The sequence below is a fragment of the Perca fluviatilis genome, chromosome 13, assembly GCF_010015445.1.
Source record: "Perca fluviatilis chromosome 13, GENO_Pfluv_1.0, whole genome shotgun sequence".
NCBI classification, from domain to species: Eukaryota; Metazoa; Chordata; class Actinopteri; order Perciformes; family Percidae; genus Perca; species Perca fluviatilis.
In genome coordinates, this window is record NC_053124.1 from 11,883,174 (window position 1) to 11,903,370 (window position 20,197).

At 40.7% G+C, this 20,197-nt stretch overlaps 3 protein-coding genes across 3 annotated transcripts in view; all 3 read left to right on the forward strand.

Moving 5' to 3' along the window:
• The window catches only part of LOC120572094 (coagulation factor XI-like), an 18,654-nt gene extending 12,825 nt beyond the window's left edge, over positions 1-5,829 (forward strand). The window contains exons 2-9 of the mRNA XM_039821267.1: positions 1,110-1,266; positions 2,627-2,736; positions 2,845-3,007; positions 3,134-3,261; positions 3,341-3,473; positions 3,686-3,792; positions 5,265-5,424; positions 5,621-5,829. Coding sequence (XP_039677201.1) covers positions 1,110-1,266; positions 2,627-2,736; positions 2,845-3,007; positions 3,134-3,261; positions 3,341-3,473; positions 3,686-3,792; positions 5,265-5,424; positions 5,621-5,738 — 1,076 coding nt within the window. The 3' untranslated portion in view covers positions 5,739-5,829. The remainder of the gene's footprint in view (positions 1-1,109; positions 1,267-2,626; positions 2,737-2,844; positions 3,008-3,133; positions 3,262-3,340; positions 3,474-3,685; positions 3,793-5,264; positions 5,425-5,620) is intronic.
• A 1,889-nt stretch (positions 5,830-7,718) lies between these two features.
• On the forward strand, positions 7,719-11,895 carry LOC120572098 (glutathione S-transferase A-like). The gene is made up of 6 exons (XM_039821273.1): positions 7,719-7,987; positions 8,854-8,919; positions 9,543-9,648; positions 10,119-10,237; positions 11,072-11,160; positions 11,266-11,895. Exons 1-6 carry the CDS (start codon positions 7,820-7,822, stop codon positions 11,396-11,398), a joined length of 681 nt encoding a protein of 226 aa, XP_039677207.1. The 5' UTR covers positions 7,719-7,819; the 3' UTR covers positions 11,399-11,895.
• Positions 11,896-14,971: 3,076 nt separating this feature from the next.
• LOC120572099 (glutathione S-transferase A-like) lies at positions 14,972-18,452 on the forward strand. The gene is made up of 6 exons (XM_039821274.1): positions 14,972-15,219; positions 15,372-15,437; positions 15,639-15,744; positions 17,282-17,397; positions 17,890-17,975; positions 18,096-18,452. The coding sequence occupies exons 1-6, from the start codon at positions 15,052-15,054 to the stop codon at positions 18,223-18,225; spliced, it is 672 nt and encodes a 223-aa protein (XP_039677208.1). The 5' UTR covers positions 14,972-15,051; the 3' UTR covers positions 18,226-18,452.
• Positions 18,453-20,197: the final 1,745 nt, after the last annotated feature.

The following is a 20,197-nucleotide window of genomic DNA, read 5'->3' on the forward strand; positions in this document are numbered from 1 at the left end:
TCGAAAACTCTTCCCTATCTCAGGTTAAATCAACTCCAGAGATCAGGGTTGGACCATTGACATATGGGCTTAGACTCAGAGCTTGTTAAACTCTCTTCTGGAACGGGCCGCCGTCTTGACTATGATCTGACGCAGCTGGAGGAAATGACCGGTCATATGGAATCAGAGGCTAATAGATGAGAGATGGAGGTAGCTGGAACTCCTGACTCCCCACACAACAGACTCCACTCCCTGCAATTAGGACAGACAGAGAAGCTACCTATAGAGCAGCATACCACAGAAGGAGCCAATAGACCTTTACAGGTCATAGGTCGTGTGGGACTGTCTATATAAATTGATGGACATATAAAATGTGATGATTCTGAAACAGTCCTTGACGCAAGGTGCAGTTGCAGAACCAGCTCCTTTTATTGCAGTTGTGTTTCAAGCACCTTTACTGGCTTCAAACTAAGAAGATGGGGAACACATTTGATCTTGGTGGGTCTGCTTGTCCTCTGCCGCCCTCTTTGGTCAAGGTAATACACGTGCAGTATGTACGCTACATTTGTAATTTGACCAATTATATATGGTAGAATGTATTGTTAGATTTAAGTGTGTGTGTGTGTGTAAGTGTGTGTGTGTGTGTGTGTGTGTGTGTGTGTGTGTGTGTGTGTGTGTGTGTGTGTGTGTGTGTGTGTGTGTGTGTGTGTGTGTGTGTGTGTGTGTGTGTGTGTGTGTGTGTGTGTGTGTGTGTGTGTGTGTGTGTGTGTGTGTGTGTGTGTGTGTGTGTGTGTGTGTGTGTGTGTGTGTGTGTGTGTGTGTGTGTGTGTGTGTGTGTGTGTGTGTGTGTGTGTGTGTGTGTGTGTGTGTGTGTGTGTGTGTGTGTGTGTGTGTGTGTGTGTGTGTGTGTGTGTGTGTGTGTGTGTGTGTGTGTGTGTGTGTGTGTGTGTGTGTGTGTGTGTGTGTGTGTGTGTGTGTGTGTGTGTGTGTGTGTGTGTGTGTGTGTGTGTGTGTGTGTGTGTGTGTGTGTGTGTGTGTGTGTGTGTGTGTGTGTGTGTGTGTGTGTGTGTGTGTGTGTGTGTGTGTGTGTGTGTGTGTGTGTGTGTGTGTCCTTTTTTCCATTTCTTTAGATTGTAATCAACAGCTTCTGGAGAATGTGGATTTCTCAGGAAACGAGGTAACATCTCTCTTCTCTCCTGATGTTGACCACTGTCAACAGCTTTGCACCCAGCACCCCTCCTGTGACTTCTTTACCTTTGTCCAGGCTGACTGGAACAAAGATAACAGGTAATATTAGAGATCAGTAAGTAAAACTTACTTCCAGTAGTGGAAATAATAATCTGATATTTTACTTACGTAAAAGTAGCAATATCATTGTGTAGAAATACTCTGTTACAAGTTAAAGTCCTGCTTAGTTCAGTTCACTCACTTTAGTGTGTGTGTGATTGAGATATCGATCTATCGATCTATCGACACTTTACAGATAGAGTAGGTCTAGACCACACTCTATAAATTCCAAAACCCCAACAATTACAGTAATTCCCTCAAGAGCAAGCATTAGCAGTGGCTATTGCGACAGTGGCGAGGAAAAACTCCCTTTTAGGAAGAAACCTCGGCAGACCCAGACTCTTGGTAGGCGGTGTCTGACGGGGCCGGTTGGGGGTGTGATGAACAGTGGCGATAATAGTCATAATAAAGATAATGGAACAGTGACTTCGAAGGTCATCATGGAAGTTCATGTCATAGCAGGGCACATGGTGTCATACTGAGTAGTGCAGTGTATCCTACACCGGATCCTGACTACTCTGTGCATATGAAGCTAATCTGCAAAGTTTTTGAGAATTTGTCAAACAACGGCATGGCAGGGTGTCAAATTTCCATGTTACATTGACCTACAGGAAGTGCTTTGTTACTAGACTGTGTGCATTGTCCAATCTGCCCTAAACTTCTCATGCTTGATAAGACTCCTGGCCTGAGACCTCTACATGCAAATATTGAGTAGTCATAGCGTCACCTACTGACAACAGGAAGTTACAGTTCTTATACTATGATGTCCTCTTCCTAGCTGGTTTACCAGATCCACCTGAAAAGTGTTCAGAAAAGCCTTAAGGCCTTGATGATGATGTATTTGAACGTTGTGAGTTTTTGTTGAACCATGTTGCTGAAGCAGCATGGTGAATTTCAATATTTTAACTGGAAACAGAAAAGTGGAAGTACATTGTCCAATCTGCTTCACATTTACTAATGCTTGAGAGTCCAGGCCTGAGGACCTTTTTAAATGCCAATATTGACTCATAGTGCCACTTGCTGGCAATAGGAAGTCAATGTCATATGACAAACATCATCCGATTTACATTGTATGGTCTACACTTGATATAAAGCAACAGAATGCATGTTTACTACGTGTTGTCTAATGCCACATAGTAGACACAAGGAAGTGGTCCAAACAGTGCCTGGCACTCTGTGCAGTGTCTGATAGTCACGGAAATGCACATCTGCGTCGACCGGAGTCCTGCCAGTTCCCCAACCTGTGGGGACGTGCGAGGGCCCGTTCATCGCTGCTTGCAGCATTCATTTTATTTGTCTTCTCTCCAACTGATGACCAACTTTCTTCAGTTGTTTTTTTTTTTCAAACTCCTCACTGCAGGAACTTCTTCTGCTACCTCAAAGCCACTCCCAATGGACAGCCCACTGCTCAGGCTCCACTACTGGGTGTCACCTCTGGATTTTCTCTCAAACCCTGCAACCAAAACCTAGGTAGACTCATGACCATTTTAAACTATTATGAAAACCATTTAGGAAATGACTGATGCATGGTCACACTCATTTGGTCACACACATTTGCTCTCTCTGTGTGTCTGCCAGAGCCTTGCCTGTCTAAGGTTTACCAGAACGTGGATTTCTTCGGTGCCGACTACCGCGCCTTGTTCACAGCAGACTATGAGGAGTGTCAGAGGGCCTGCACACAGGACCCTGCCTGTCAGTTCTTTACTTTTATAAATGAGGCCTTCAAAACACCGGATATCAGGTAAAACTGTATCACATAATTTAACATTGCTGTTGAATCTAAAAAAATTATAATTTTATCCTCTCCCACTCATTGTTCACGTCTTCAACAACTCTCTAACTAAAGTTATGTCTTGTTCTGTTTTAGGAACAAGTGCCACCTTAAATTCAGCTGGCCAGTACCAAGGATACCTCTTATAGAAAAAAAGACTGGTGTAACATCTGGATTCTCCGAAATAACACGAATAATTCAACAGTTAGGAACTCAACAGTCAGGTGCACAAACAGTCATAGCAAACACCTCCTGCAGGTTGTTATGCATGTTTTTTCTTATTCTATTACCTGTTTTCTACAGTGTGTCAGGGCAAGCTTTTTCCAAACACTGACATCCCAGGAAACGACATCGAGAATATTCCTGCTGCCTCTCCTGAACACTGTCAGGCACTGTGCTCTGCTCATTCAGTCTGCACCTACTTCTCTTTTGCCAGGTAGTCAAATATTTGGATACCTTTTCATGTGCTCAATAAGACAAAGTGCTGAGTTATATTAGCATATCCTTTGTTCCAGCAGCTTACGTGACAGTATTTTAACTGTCCTGATGCTGTTAAATATTTTTGTTCTCCTTTTCAGTTACATCTGTTCTCTGCTTCATGTTATTCAGACATACTTTTTTGCAAGCTTTCGTTTTCTTTCTTTGCAGTAATTACTTCAGTTGTTACATGAAGAATAACAACAATAACCTTGTGACCAAAGCTAAAGATGGAGTCACATCTGGGTTCCCGGCACGCTTCTGTCAGCTGGATAACAGTATGTATCACTAACATCACAACTGTCAGAAAAGACACTCTTTCAGTACACCACCATGGACCATCTGAACTGCTTTGGCTGTGTAGATTGAATAACTCAACGACGTAATGTATCTTTCCTCTGTTATTTTTTTAGCCATGCTAGCATCATGGCTCTATTAATGGCAATGGATCGGTCAGTTACTCTAGTTTCCACATATTCAGTGGATTATCTCAACATCTACTGGTTGTGTTGACCCTGCATTTTCAACAGACATTCATGGTTCCTAGATGATGCATCCTTTCACATTTGGTGATCCCATGACTTTTGAGTTGGGGAAATGTCTCAGCATTCAGGAATGTATTGCCCTGGAATTTACTCTGCTTTACTTTTCATTGCTGACTTAGCATGCCTGTTTACTCTTGTTGTTATGAAGATGTTCATGCTGAACAGTTAGAATGACATTGTGCTCCAAGTCTAACAACATTAGACTTAGACTCTACTTTTTCTTGCCATTTTTGTCTGTACTTTCACTGAATGGAAACATTGTTCGATCATTTTTAAAAGTTTTTATTTTTGAACATACAACATGCACAACAATTGACCAAGAACAAAAACCCTCTCCCATCCCCCACCCTCTTGAGGAAAACAAACTAATAAACAAGAAAACAGAAATCACACCTTACCTAGTCCCTCTCATCTAATTCTTGTGATGCGGAGGTCATTAGGACTGATACTTGTGCTGCTGCGTTTTTCCATAGGTCTATAGTTGACTATTTCGCTTTGTTAATCCTTGCTGTAGAGAGCTCAAGCATGATTATTTCTAGGAAGTACGCCAACCACTCTTTTATATAGAGAGTATGGAGGGAGCCAGCGTTGAGCTATCATTTTCTTGGTTGAGCCGGCTAGCCAAATTTTCTTCAGTCTCCCGAACAGGTATAATTTAGAGTCGTCATTAATAAGAACAATTGGGTCAGTAGGGATTCGACATCCTATCTCATCAGATATTTATGTTTTTATTCCAAAACTCATGAACCTGTTCACACTCCCAGACCATGTGCAGGAACGTTCCAGGTTGACAGAACGCGCAATAGGGAGTAGGAATGCCTTTAGAGACTTATCTCTTCTGGGGAGTCCAATATGTCCTATGCCATATGTTGCAGTGGATATACTGGTGATTTGGATTCTTGGAGCAGTGGAAAATATCCCAAACGGTCTCCCAATTAATCACGTTCCCCTCAGGGCTCAGCTCTTGCTCCCATTTCTTTATTGTTCGATCATTTTAGAAACTGATGAACCAAACCTCGGCCATTTTCCTCAAACATTGTTTTGTTTTGTATGAATAAGTTTTAACAAGAACTTTAATTTTGGATTTGTTTATCTGATCTCATGTTACAAATTCTGGAATCATTCAGCACATTTGTTAGTGAAGTATTTCTGTACAGTAGTTTAGCCATCAGCAGCCGTCTAACCCTGTTTCTCTCTGCTAACAGCCTGGGTTCAGGTGGTTCATGAAAACGTAGATTTTCCAGGTTCTGACATTCGCTTTGAGCTGATGGATGATGCAGACACATGTCAGAGGACCTGTACTCAGGATGCTTTCTGCCAGTTCTACAGCTATACCAATGACAACTTTGGTGATCCCAACTACCGGTACAGTATTCTTTATGCATGCATGCAAACCTGCTTCAACACAAATATTCATGTTTTAAATAAAATTTATACCAGCAATTTAGGAAATACCTGAAAGTTATGTAACTTGATAATCAATCAGACACTATTGTCTTTAGAATTTGATAGCTGTATTTATGATCCATGATTAAATACTGTTTTTGATCTTGTGTTCTAGGCGCCACTGCTTTCTCAAGCGTACCATCACCATGCCTGCTCCTCCTAAAGTTGCCAGACTGGCCAATGTGGTATCAGGCTTCCAGCTGAGGAACTGTAACAGTGAAACTACGGAGTAGAACGCTACACACACACACTTTATCATTGGATTGCTGTTCAAGCTGCAAATGACTGTGTAAACAAGCGCAATAAAGAAGGAACATCAGTTTGCTTTCAGCCTGCTTTATTTTATCCCACTTGTTACAGGAATGTTTTTGATAGATACACCACGTATGAGCTGAGCAATGATATTAAAATGTTTCTACACCGAGATACTCTAGCACATGCTTCAAGTTTTATTCAAAAATATGGTCAATTCCTATACACTGATTTATCTGTAATATTTGTTGTTTGAACCATTTCAAGGTCATTACAGTATTTAACTCATATCTTTAGCTACTAAATAACTATGGACAAGGTTATTACATGGATAAATGATATGCCTTTAAAGTGTGTCTTCTTTTCACCCTTTGGGTCATACACACTAGCATAACTAAAAATAATTCTCTGGCATAGCATCCTCTTGCTGATGTAAATGTAGCTAGTTTGCAATATAAGGGAAGAGAACCAGGAGATTTGTGAACGGCATTGTGTCCCCAGCTATCAAAGCTGCAATGACTTGTAGTTCTTCCGGGCACCATAGAACACTGAGAAGAACTGCATGTTTTATTACACTCTCATTCAGATAGATACAATTAAGAATTGCCGAATTATCCCTTCAATTGCAGTCTGGGTGATGTTAAAATGCTGTTGTGTATAATTGTACATACCACACTGCATTCTGTGAGAAGTCTGAGGAAAGTAATACTCATGTGTTTTATTTCCTAAATTGCAGCACTGTTTTCCTATCTGTGTGGACAATCCTGCCCATCCTGACTCTTAACTTACTACACGTCATCTAAGTGAATGTAGCAATTTTTAGAAAATATGTATATCCTTGTGTCTCATTAAACCTTTAGAACATTGTGAACTGAACCCTGCTTCGTGTTGCTTTGTTCTCTGAGATCTCGCCACTGCTTTAGAATCAACTGATCTGATCTGTGGTGTAAGTTTGTTTTACTTTGTTATGGCACATCAAGTCAATAGTTACGGCTAGTCAATGTCTGAATGTGTCAACAATCAGTCATGCCAATTAGGTCAAGAGTCCTTTGGCCAGTTCCTGCAGTTACTAAACCACCTTGTCGATGGCAGCTATGTTAGAGGAATTGTTATTGCTAAATGTGTCAGTCATGTACAGTAGTAGAGATAGTATTGGGTTAATGGGCAAGTATTGATTAAAAGCATAAAGCATGCACCTTTTTTTAATTTTGACCTCAGATAGGTTTGCTGAACATCCTCTTTGACAATAAGAGAACTCATGTTCAGCCACCTGTGACACCTTTGTCTTATACTGTTGCTGACCAACTCCACTAAATCACTGGTGGCTCCACTTCAGATTTGTGTGATTTGAATTCTCGAACTTACAATCAGAACCCTGTAAGATTTCTCTAATCACTGTTTCCCCTGAAGCTTTTTCCTTATTCATATTGAATGCTGACCTCAGGACACATGCCTCTCTCTCCACCCGGCTTTTCTACTGCTATCTTAATTTTCAGGGCAACAAGCTGATCCTGGACAGTCCTGCAGGACAAGCACTGATGTACCAGCACACGATGGAGGGTCTCCCCCTCACTAATAACCTCAGTAAGATACACGAATAATAACGCATGCATGCGATCCTCAGGGATCTCTGAAACACACAAACGTTGCCTTAACCATTTTATTATATATCTGTAAGTTAGTTTAATAGTTAAATACAAAAAAATGTTGATAGTTGAAACATATTTTGTATTTAGTTTTTAATTTTACATATAAAATTTCTTGAAAAAAATCTGATTTGTGGATAAATTATGGGGTGGTAAAAAGCTATGATCAAGTGATTGATGTGTGAGATTTTATTTATTTATTTATTTATTTATAAGAGTATAATTTGTATTACCTCCTCCTAGCCAGTAGGTGGCAGTTCATGCTAGCTAGAGTAACAATCAGGTAACAATAAATCCCTTTTGCTAGTGCGCAGTCAGTGTGCGCAATTCGTTTGTCTGTTCAGTACGTAGATGTATTAAGTAGCAGCAGTAGCAGTGACAGGTGAAGGTTTCAGATTGTGTTAAATCTGAAAATCATGGCCCGGGATATGACTCTTCTGTGGGGCTCCGGCTCTCCTCCCTGCTGGAGGGTGCAGATCGCTCTGGAGGAGAAGAACCTGCAGGGCTACAACCAAAAACTGCTCTCCTTTGAGAAAATGGAGCACAAGTCCCAAGAAGTGTTAGATATAAATGCCAGGGGACAGGTATGAAGTAGCGAAAATCCAACGTAACCTAGTAAATTATCGGCATTAACTAACGTTACCTTTTCATTCCCCTCTCCAATTAACACGCGCATAACAACCGCAACAGCTTGTATTCATCGCACACGAAACCTAGTACAAACCCACCATTTTATTATCCCTGATATAATCCCTGAGAGTACCTATTTGTAAAGCAACGCCAAACTCCATTCAGAACCTCATGTAGGTAAAGTTTTCCAGCTTACCAATAAAATAGATACTTGCTAAAACATGACTAAAGGCTGTAGACGGATCACGTGGATGTGCCTTTTCATTCGGCTTACATTTAGTTCACTAAGCAGCTCTTTTTTTCCGGAATATTTTAACTAATTTGCATTGTTCAAGTGCCTTAGCTACACAAAACGCACCACAGAGGGCGCTAGCGACCAAGTAAGGTTTCCCCAGTATGTGTACTTATCAGCGGACCGAAATTAACTTATCATAAGCCTTTAAATGTCCCTTAAACTTGGTTTATATGATATGTTTTTTACCAGTAAAAAGATAAGATTCAGTTGACTGGGTATTGAAGGTAGTTTGGCGTAAAGCGTTCGATATGCGGTGACAGCTCGATCAAGTTCTAACGTTATACCCGTAATTTGCTGTAAATATTTATAGTTTTGCCTTGAAAAACACTACGGTGATTCTTAATAGAGTGAGCTAGCCGCCACGTAACGTTACACTAGTGCGCCAGTTTTTGTTTCCCAATAGGCCCTGTGTAATACAGCTCAGCTAGGTTACGTCTTAATTAGCATATGATATGGCTAATATTATTTAACCCTAGACTATTCTTGTCTTGCTTAGCTTCATTATAACCTGTTCGACTTTTAAAGCTTCCGTCTTTCAAACATGGAGACGTCATCGTGAATGAATCCTACGCAGCCTGCTTTTACCTGGAGGTGAGTGCAATGCCTGTCTAACATCAATTCAACAAGCAATTTTACTACGACTACATTTAAAATTAATTATTGTAGCAAAACTATTTGCAATATGTAGAGAGTTGTGTAACTATATTTCAATCCGCGTGTGCGTTATCAGACTTCTAAATGTGTAAAAGAGATTTGTGATGCGTACAGGAATCTATTCAAAATGCACTGCTACTGAGACACAGTGCAAGCAGAGCGGCACAGACAAATCTCCATTTGCATCTCTGGAGGAAGCAGAAGTGTAGCAAAAGTCACTTGAGAGGCCTGCTGAGTTGTAATGATGACTCTCTTCGAGCAAAATACTTTTTAGCCAGTAATATCTATGTACACATCTACAAATTTGTCAATACATTTACAAATCTGATTACACACGCACAAAGATTCTGAATACACAGATTCCGGTACACACAACACATTTCAGCACGCATTAAGAGATTCTTTTACACATTTACAAATCTGATTAGCACACATGGATTGAGATACAGTTGCACAATGCTCCACACACATTAACAAATACAATATAGTGCTACAATATTGGCCCCATAAGTGTTGCATCAAATGTGTGTGTGTGTGTGTCTTTTCTCTCATAATGACAGAGTCAGTTTAAGTCTGAAGGAAACAAACTGATCCCAGACAGCCCGGCAGAACAAGCACTGGTGTACCAACGCATGTTTGAGGGTGTCACATTCTACGAAAAACTCAGTAAGATAAATACATTAAAATACCTCAAATTCCCCTTTTAATAGAAACACAGCAAATAGTTTCTGGCATTTATAAGCAAAGTATAATTTAAAGGGTAAGATTAGTGATATTCTCCATTTTTCATATTGTCAGCAACAAATGTGTGGTAATCCCAGGCTAAACATAGTTTTAGGAAAATGACATGGTTCTTTAAAACAAAAAGAAACTATATATTTGTGATCTGCTTTTCATATGATATATTGACAATTAGAATAATCTAGAAGAACGCAGCTTTATCTTTAAACAATAAACTGAATTCTACACATATGCCAAGGAAAGAAAAGTCATACACTCAGTGAAGTGTGTGTGTGTGTGTGTGTGTGTGTGTGTGTGTGTGTGTGTGTGTGTGTGTGTGTGTGTGTGTGTGTGTGTGTGTGTGTGTGTGTGTGTGTGTGTGTGTGTGTGTGTGTGTGTGTGTGTGTGTTTTCTAGATGCGGTTATCTACTATGACTGGTTTGTTCCTGAGGGAGAGAGGCATGACTCAGCTCTAAAGAGAAACAGGGAAGCACTGGCCACTGAACTCAAGCTCTGGGAGGGTTACCTGCAGAAGGTGTGTGTTGTGTGTGTACAGTTTTTTAAAGGGAAAATTCGCCACCTTAATGTGGCTGTTGAATCAGTACTGACTGTATATGTACTGTAGTCTATTGAAGAAATACATTCCCCAGTGTGCGCTACATTGACTGAGAAAGTGACTTCTCCTGATTTTGGAGCTGTGGCAGCTGTGCCTACATGTACCAGGATGCATTGTGCGCTGTCGACGAGTGCATAAACCTTCTGAATTCAAGTTTGTCTTATTTACCCAAACCAAGACATGTTAACTCATTATACAACGCACTTTATTCAAACGGGACAGAAACTAAATAAAACTCACCCAAACCATTTTAGTTAGTCTTTCCACTGTTCCAACAATCAGCAACTCTAGTTTGGTCGAAAAAAAAAAAAAAAGATGTGAAAATACGCCGCATAAATAGGCAAAATAAAATGACAACAAAACACCCTAAAATCGCCCTGCTTGTCTGGCTGAATTTTCCAGTTTATCTGAAATCGAGATCCAGAAGAAGGTCTCCCAACACACATCTATCCAAATGTTGTCCCACCATGAATTTGCATCTATTGTCGTCTTTGCATTGACTTTGTATCGCGCTGCCGAAAACAGTGTGAACGCAGCATTGGAGTTACAACAGTTTGTGCAGATGTGTTTAACTAGAACATACAGTACATACTAGATATTTCTTTACACACACACACACACACACACACACACACACACACACACACACACACACACACACACACACACACACACACACACACACACACACACACACACACACACACACACTCAAACTCAACATGCTTTATTGTTCACCTGTTTTCATTCCAGCTGAGCCCGGGCTCTCACCTTGCAGGCCAATTCTTCTCTCTGGCAGATGTGACCGTTTTTCCGACCGTTGCTACTCTTTTCAGATTTGGGTATGTGGGAGAAGGCTGTTGCATTTTCTAGATGTCACATGAGCAAAATAAGTGATGAATGGCTTGACATTGCAGTTCAAAGGTCTCCTACCTTCTTTTCTTTAGGCTGTCTGCTGAGCATTACCCTAACCTAGGAGAGTATTACGCTCTGTTGAAGGTGCGGCCCAGCATCAAAGCCAGCTGGCCTCCTCACTGGTTGGAGAACCCCAAGGGACAAGACACATTAAAAGACATCTGAGATCCACGCACCCTATACATCCAGTTTGCTACAATGCTTGTTCCCCTTTTATTTAACATGGTTTCAGTTCAAAATTTGTCAATAAACCTCTTTTAGTTTTCCTAACAAAAGAAAAAGTGTTAAGATTACCACTATGTTCTAGTGTTACAACGGCAGTAAGACGCTTCTTATCTCTTTTGTCAAACTAGCTTTTCTAGTTAATGTTTTTGTCAATCACGCTCCTGTCAAATCTTTGACAAAGACCAGTTGATTAACACGGGCTACGTTAAACTGCAAGATGTGATGTTTGCAGGGCAACAGGACGCAGGCACAATGTCCCATTGTGATATTGTATGTAGCAGCTTTTGTTGCTGAGATACATGGTGTGCATACTGTATCTGATATGAATGTATGTCTGTTGACTAATATACATGTACAAGTCACTACAACAGCAGTTTCATTGCAGTCTTCCTATGAAGTCAGTTGTTTCTTGTACTAAAATCATAACCTCCAGCAAACATGTCTTGTAGGTTCTCTTTACACACTGCATTGTAAACCAGTATATTGGCACCACAATTTTACTGTATTGTAGCACAGGCCAAATAAAACCCAAGATGTCACTGCTACAGACATAGCAAAGTCTTAGAATAAGACATGTATTAACCCTTGTGTTGTCCTTCGGGTCCCAGTGACCCGAAGGACAACACAAGGATTATGTACTTCCGTTTACTTTGTTGAGAATTGCTCTCTAAACAAGGGTTAATACAGCACCATAGTTCTTGTTTGTACAGCATTTTGGTCAGCTTAAACTGTGTTTAAATGTGGTCTAGAAATAAACTTTACTTACTTACTTTACAAGAAACAGGGTTTAGAGAGCAATTCTCAACAAAGTAAAGGGAAGTACATCATCCTTGTGTTGTCCTTCGGGTCACTGGGACCCGAAGGACAAGACAAGGGTTAAAGTTTCCTTACTGTTGCTGGACACAACATTGCATTAACCCTGATGTTCAGGTCAAGTCTAGATTTTTAATCTCAATAAAAACAAAGGTAGGTGGTGTCTTTGACTATGTAGGCATGACAAGTGGTTTTATTGTTTAAATGACAGTGCCAAAACTGTTTTTCTCTGCACAAAGGTAAGTGAAATGCACCTTGTTAGCATGACTTTGCACACATGAGATTAGGCCATTTAGATCAAATATAAACGATTTGACCTTTTATGTAGCGTTCACAGGCGTTCATTTAGACGATCACGACAGCTGGGCTGTATGCTGGACTGTATGTTCTATATCACTTTAATACAAAACAGACAGCATCTGCTATGGATAGGTGTTTTTACATGCTTATAAACTTAGGTCCAGACTTTACAAGGAGTTAATGGGTACTAGAGGACTTATGCAAAGTGACATCCTGTTCCTTGGCTTGGCCCTTTTATCTGACACTTCCTGTTGAATGTTCTGGATCTTTCTCTTGGCCTGTGCTTAGTTTTGGTACTGTGGACTTTGCTCTTCCCCTGTTTTGCCTCATCAGCTGATGATTATAGAAGCGGTTGATATTTTATTTGGAAGAGATGAAAGAAGTATCAAGGGGCTGCTTTATCTAACCAACAGCCTGTGCAACATGAATAATGCAATGCTTCTCAGTGGCATTTCAAAAGTTCCCACACAGGCATTACTCAACTGTTAACTGTGATAACTATGGAAACATTTATCTGATTAAATAGCATGTTCTTACTGGAAAAGTCAAGAAACTGGATCATGCTGATCACACGCTGGCAATCTGCGTACTAGAGCAAATTAATGTTATTCCAAAAAAAAAAAAAGAAGCGAAATAGCGGCATTTTACGCCAAATATTAAAATGTGATTTTTACTTCAGAAAGATCAGACCTTAACAAAAATAGCCTCATGTAGCTATCTGGGGGTTGAAATATACGGGTATATGTATCAGAGAACTCCATCCTTGCTACAGAGCTTCTACATTAAAAAGAAAAACTACAACCTGAATGTTGTGGACTGCAGTCATTCGTTCAGCCTTTATTTACACAGTGGAAACAGTCCACTCTCTTTTCCATGGACACCCTGTGTACACAGGATACAAACCAACGTATTAAATTCCAAACTGTTCTAAGTCATGCATGTAGAGAAGAACCTGGCATATCGGCCAACATGGACTAAATATGGAAAAACAGTTATATTGTAAACACCATTGCTTTTTGTCCTTCACAATATGCTTTGTCATGCTAGTCACGCAAAATGAAGCTGATGAACTGATCATGCACACTCATAGGAGCAAACGGATGAAGACGGGAAAAAAAGAGAGGCAAGAATTTTAGATTGGAGATGAAACGATATGAAGGGGTGGAATGTGACCAGTGCACGCACTCAGTCACACACCACTTTAGAATAAAAGGTCTGAATCGGTTGTTCTTGGAATACGGAGACAATATGATGCAATCTTTTTTATCAAACTTCTCAGAAAATATTCAAATAATACTGGTCAGCAGTTCTAGTGCTGGAGGGAAGGAAGGCTTCTGCAAAACCACATGTCTGTCCATGTGATTTCTGGAGCTTTCTTTCATGCAACAAGTTGTCTCTAGAGTTGCAACTGCAGACCACAGACAGCAGAAATGGTGATTGCAAACTGTATCAAAATGCATATTGATACTGGCAACTACCCAGTAGTACTATTAAGTACACACGTTCTGCAGTTCAAAGATTAAATCAGAGAAAGCAGCACAAATAAACCACAAAATATATACGAACAATAATAATAGTGGGTGCTCATTTGTAAATGTCATGCCCAAATGTATAGGGATAAATTAGATAGGTGGTGTCTATTAAGTTCAGTGGTACCTTTGTTGTTTGGTTTTAATGCCTGTGCCAGAGCTGGTTTTCTCTGTGTGAACAGGGGTGAGTGAAAAGTGCTGAGTCACTGTGAGTTTTCAACAGTCAAATTCAGGATGCCATAAACACGCAGCAGGAAATAGTGAAGTCAATCACTGCAGGATAGTAGATTGAAATAAAAACAATAACCCAAGATCATATTTAAACCATGTCTGTTGGAATGCTATAGTAAAACTACTATTTACTGATGTGAAGTTCTTACTTCAGTGAATAGGGCGATTGTTAATTACAATTCCAGTGTATGCTAAAGGTGTTATTAGTATAAGTCACAATCAGTGCACAAACATGATTATTTTAGTATTATTTCAGTGTTGGATTCATGTTTTTTTCCCTTCCTCTTTGCCCTTATGTAATGGTCTGCATGTCTGAGATCAAAGAGTGTTTGTGTAAAGCAAGAGAAGTCCCTACTCCTCATATGTGACTTCTCATGCCTGTAGCTATAAGCAGCTAGAGTCATAATCCACATTCAATTACGGTAGTTTAAAGCAGTTACTGAAATATGCAGACTTTAAATATGACACCGTGCTGCCTTGACTTAACAGAAGGAGGGGTTAACATGCTTGGATAGGGTGTGAACCATCCCAACTGTCTTGAGTCACAGATCTTTGGCGATAACACAAAAAAGGGGATGGGACTGAATCCCACCAATCCGGATGCAAGGGGCTGGAACTTGTTAATAAAGCAGGCATCTGCCGCACTCCAGCTTCACTCCTCACCTCTTCCGCCACTCACAACTCCAGGTGCTGTAAGGCGTAGCAGTTGACTCTAAAACTATGGCCAAGGACATGACTCTTCTGTGGGGCTCTGGCTCTCCTCCCTGCTGGAGGGTGCAGATCGCTCTGGAGGAGAAGAATCTGCAGGGCTACAACCAAAAACTGCTCTCCTTTGAGAAAATGGAGCACAAGTCCAAGGAAGTCATGGACATGAATCCCAGAGGACAAGTAAGTTCACTTTAAACATTACCTAGAAATAATATAAATCCTCTTGTAGTGTCAAGTCTGCTTTTCTTCTTGATATGCACACATGCATATTCATTTTAGTAATCAAAATAATGTTGCATAACATTTTCATTTCACTCTTCTCTTTCTCAAAGCTCCCTGCCTTCAAGCATAAAACCTATGTCCTGAATGAGTCCTGCGCTGCCTGCATCTACCTGGAGGTAAGAACCTGGGCCCTAGTTAAACTTTTATGCAGACATATTCAACCAAGGAGTTCATAAGTAGGAGGGCTCATTGTGCTGTGGGTGTTCAACAATGCCTCGTAGAAGGAAAGACACCCTACACCACAGAGGAAAAGAAACCGGAGCTCCATGCAGCTGTGTTCACAATGGCTGCTTTTTTTTTCATGTCTCCAACAACAGAGCCAGTTCAAGTCCCAGGGAAACCAGCTGATCCCTGACTGCCCAGCTGAGCAAGCCCTGATGTACCAGCACACACTTGAGAGTCTCACACTCAACCAGAAAATGGGTAGGTTAACCCTGACATGCAAAGCTGAAGTATTTGCAAACCAAGGTGTAGCTATTGACTGTAAATCCTGCAAATTAATATTCATAAATTGTTGTTTCATTTAAACCACTTGGATCTAGTTGTTAGAGCCTAACCAGGCTCCTGCAACCTTTTGACTTAGCTGATGTTGTTGCTGTTTAGAGGTCTGCCCTATGGGACTTTGAACTATGTTGCTCTTGGCAACATACACTGTACACCGACCTGCCAACGTTAAACCTCTGAGACTTCATATCTTCAGTCCGTGTCCACAGAGGGAGCTCAACAAGAGACCTAAAACACCAGCTGTGCACTAATGAGCTGTGCATTCACATAATTAAGCCTTGGCACCATGCACTGAAGTATATGTAGTGCCCCCTTTTAAAAGAGGCAGTGATGTTGAAAGGTCACAATAATCTCACAAAGGATCACATGCTCAGAGTAGCTTGCACGCAAAGCTTAAAGTGCCCATATTATGAAAAAATCACTTTTTCTGGGATTTGGGGTGTTCTTTTGTGTCTATGGTGCTTCCACACACATACAAACTTTGAAAAAAATCCATCCATGCTGTTTTGAGTGAGATATGGTTTCTGAATGTGTCCTGCTTTCAGTCTCCTAGTGAGCTGTTCAAAGGCGCTCCGGACTGTGACGTCAGCAGTCAAGCTGGCTAACCATAATGCGCCGTTAACTCGATTAGCTCACAATCAATGCCAGTTAGCAGGTACGTCATCAGCGTGCTAACGCTAACGCTAACGCTAGCATGCTCGTTCTCAATAGCAAAGCACTGCTACAACACACACAAGTTCACCATAATCTACAAAAGAACTACTTACATGTGTGCCCTCATTTAGAAGTCTCCCAGCTAATCCTGCCTTGTAACTGACCAAAGTTGGAGAAACAGGCTTTCTTTTACTGTCTCTAGAGTTAGCTAGCTGACATGCTCTACATCTGAGCTACTGAGCATGTGCGAGTGCAATCAAAGATAGTACAGAAGAAGAAAAGAGGTCTCACTCTGTAGCTAAAACAGAAACCAGGTGAAAAGAGGATCTGCAGCAGTGAGAGAGAGCTGTGCAGTACAACAAAAATATGGTGTTTTTTTAAAATTAAACCATGTAAACCTATTCTGGTACAATCTTAAAATACAATTATGAACCTGAAAATGAGCATAATATGGGCGCTTTAAGTCATGAGACGGCTATACGTTTTTGGGGAGGGGGTGCAAAGAGAAGAAAGTCGCATTCCCAGTTGATTTCAATCAACTTGTGCATAATCAGAAATCCAGTTCAGTATTTTCTAAGTAGGCTGCTCCACACTTTATTTCAGCCACTTTTTTTTTCCTATATCAGTTTGAAACTGATGTTACGTAACAATGTCCTGACTAACCCCACCCCCAACTGCCAGGGAAATGGAAGTCTGTGAGAGTTGATGTTGTACAATGAGTGAATAGATGGCTTTTGTTGATATGCCATCATACTTCTGAGAGCAGCGGTGATGACTGAATGCCTGTTTTTAAATTTAATAGCGGATGTTATCTACTACACGTGGAAGGTCCCTGAGGCAGAGAGACACGACTCTGCTGTGAAGAGAAACCGAGAGACTCTGAGTACTGAGCTCAAGCTGTGGGAGGGATACCTGCAGGTAAACCTGAAGATTGTAAAATACTTGCATGTATGTATGTAAGCACACAAGAAAAAGACACAAAGCTGCAGAAAAAGGATTTTAACGGAGGATTTTTTAACTGAGGATTTGTTGAACTAACACCGCAATTACATGTTGGTTAAAAGGAATGCTGCTCTGTAAGACTTTAGCAGTAGCAGCATTTTTGGTAGATACCCTTATTCACTTATTTTCTGAGTTTAATATTTAGATTGATCCCATCTAACTGTCTGCAGGAAAGCTAATAAGTGTACTTCCCAATATGTGGAACAATTTCTTCAAAGGCTCATGATGCACCTATAATGTATTTTAGCTAGCTACTGTATAGCCACCCATCACAGTTAACATGCATATAAATTGTAAATGTTAATAGGGATAATAGCAAATGAATACAGCCCTGTTCGAGTACGTTGATTGTCAGATCTGCCCACCAGCATAATGAATGTAGTCTTACTCGTTTTATCTGTCTTCTAGGCATCAGGACCTTTCCTGGCAGGAAAGAACTTTTCCCTGGCTGATGTGGTAGTTTATCCAACTATCGCTTATGTCTTCCGTTTTGGGTACGTGGATTAAACGACTGGAAATGACTTTAAACTGTGTGACGAAATAAATGCATAGATTACCAAGAAGCAATACGTTTTAACATTTAAAGTTCACACCAACTTTTCTCCCTTCTATAGGTTATGTGAAGAGCGTTACCCTAAACTGGCAGCTTACTATAACTCTCTGAAGAGCAGACCCAGCATCAAAACCACCTGGCCTCCTACCTGGTTGGAGACCCAGGGATCGGACATGCTGAAAGACCTCTGAGAATCAAACACACAGCAACTGACACGCTGAAATGTTCCTGTTGTGTTATATGTAACTACTCCTTGCGTTGCACTACTCTAGCTTGCAGCATTTTTATTACATTCAGCAATATGCATTTGCTGTTACTGTGTTAGTTAATTTGTATTAACATTAATGTGTTTGTGACTTAAACAGCAGAGGATTCTTTTTGTGTGTTGTAAAGAAAAACAATAAAATATGTAATTTCAGCTTTGCTTTATTCATTTAAAGAGCCCACTATTATTATCCTCATCAGCGTCATATTTGTACTCTTGGGGTCTACTAGAACAGGTTTACATGCTTTGGTTCAAAAAACATTCTGTTGCTCATACTGCCTCTGCCTGAAATGCTCTGCCTGAGCTCTTGGCCTGCCTTCCTGAAAAGCCCACTCTGCTCTGATTGGTCAGCTGACCCTGATTGGTCAAACAAGTCCCTGGGTGGGCTGTGCTATCTCTGGCAGAACCAATGGGCAGCACCCTATTTTAACCCATGTTTGACTGCAATCTGTTTTACAAAGGTCTGTGTAACCTGGAGTAATGGTATAAAATGGATAGTGGGGATATTTTAAAGTGGGTTTATATAAGGTAGGCTACTTATCCATAGTCGGTGTATTTCTTACAGTGGATGGCGGCTGGCATACTCCTAGTTTGGAGAGGCAGGCAGTACCAGCAGCACGGGCAGCAGCCAAATATATTTTTGCCACCAGTAAAAACCATATAAGTTTAAGTGTACGATATATTTAAAATATTTTTACCGCTTTACCTTACTGTCAAACAGCCCTTTCCTTTCCACAGAAGTTTCCCCTTTCTCCTTCGGCTGCTTAGTCTCCCTCTGCAAAAGTTCTTTATAGGCTACTTCGGTTCATGAAGGCATCCTCCAAAATCACTAATTTTTATTTTCTTATATTTGTTTATTCCATAAACAATGGAGAGTCTGACCCAAACATCTGATCTGCGGCAGAAATACAGAAGTTGACAGTTGAGAAAGTGCAGTGCCAAAGGAAAGGGCTGTCTGACGGAAAGGTAAAGCAGTTCTAAATATAGCATACACCTAAAGCTTTAGTGCGTAGCTTCTGTCGCCCCCACATGAGGAATTCTAAGTAATGACAACAACACTGTCGGCGCATCCACATGATACAAGCCACCCATCCTCCACGCAGGTGCTATAGTGTTTGTTTCTACATCGGGTTGCTAACTGTGTCTGTTCCTCCAAACTGGGGGCGTGCCGACGGACTCCTACTTTAGGTAATACACTGACTATGGATAAGTACCGCATACAACCCCACTACAAAATGCTGTCAGCTACTTTAATTATTTTGGACGCACAATGCATTGTGATTTACAGCTAAACTTTGTAAAATGTCAGAACAAGAAGTAACTGTAAAATTGTACTGTAGAGACTACAGACATTTGTTAGAGTGTATCCCTTTAAAATATAACTGTAGGTTTTTACACCTTTACAGTTTGAAGTTTCAACAGCAGAGGCTGCTAAACTCAATTTATACCATGGTCTGGGTGAATATTCACCCAGAGTCGATTTGTTGTTGGGTCTTCCATGGTTCGTCATGTGCAGATCAACAGGTGCCACACATCACGCCACCCAGGTGCCCTCGTTAAGAATGTTAACACCTCGGCCCAACAGCTACTATGTCAACACCCGTGTGTATCTTCAGCTGTGTTTCATGCTGGAATGAATTATTTAAAGATGAAGCCATCTGAGAAACTTAAAACGGATTTTGTCTGCTTAATTGACAGTATTTTGAATGCCAGCAAACAGTGTGTAATCTCGGGACCACTGCCCTCCCCCTGTTTTGGCGATGTAAAGTTTAGCTAATTAGGCAACTACACATCTGGCTTATGGGCTGTTGCGGTACCAAAAACATTCCCTGCGTAGCACACAACTGTCCTCTTCAAACGTGATCGCCTCCATCTGAATCATGCAGGATCTCGTTTTT

Excerpts from the sequence above, each read along its gene's own strand:
- LOC120572098 (XM_039821273.1), top strand. The coding sequence starts at position 7,820 with ATGGCCCGGGATATGACTCTTCTGTGGGGCTCCGGCTCTCCTCCCTGC. Across the intron at positions 9,649-10,118 it reads CACATTCTACGAAAAACTCA|ATGCGGTTATCTACTATGAC; the intron begins GTAAGATAAATA and ends TGTGTTTTCTAG. Across the intron at positions 11,161-11,265 it reads GCTACTCTTTTCAGATTTGG|GCTGTCTGCTGAGCATTACC; the intron begins GTATGTGGGAGA and ends TCTTTTCTTTAG.
- LOC120572099 (XM_039821274.1), top strand. The coding sequence starts at position 15,052 with ATGGCCAAGGACATGACTCTTCTGTGGGGCTCTGGCTCTCCTCCCTGC. Across the intron at positions 15,220-15,371 it reads ACATGAATCCCAGAGGACAA|CTCCCTGCCTTCAAGCATAA; the intron begins GTAAGTTCACTT and ends TCTTTCTCAAAG. Across the intron at positions 15,745-17,281 it reads CACACTCAACCAGAAAATGG|CGGATGTTATCTACTACACG; the intron begins GTAGGTTAACCC and ends TAAATTTAATAG.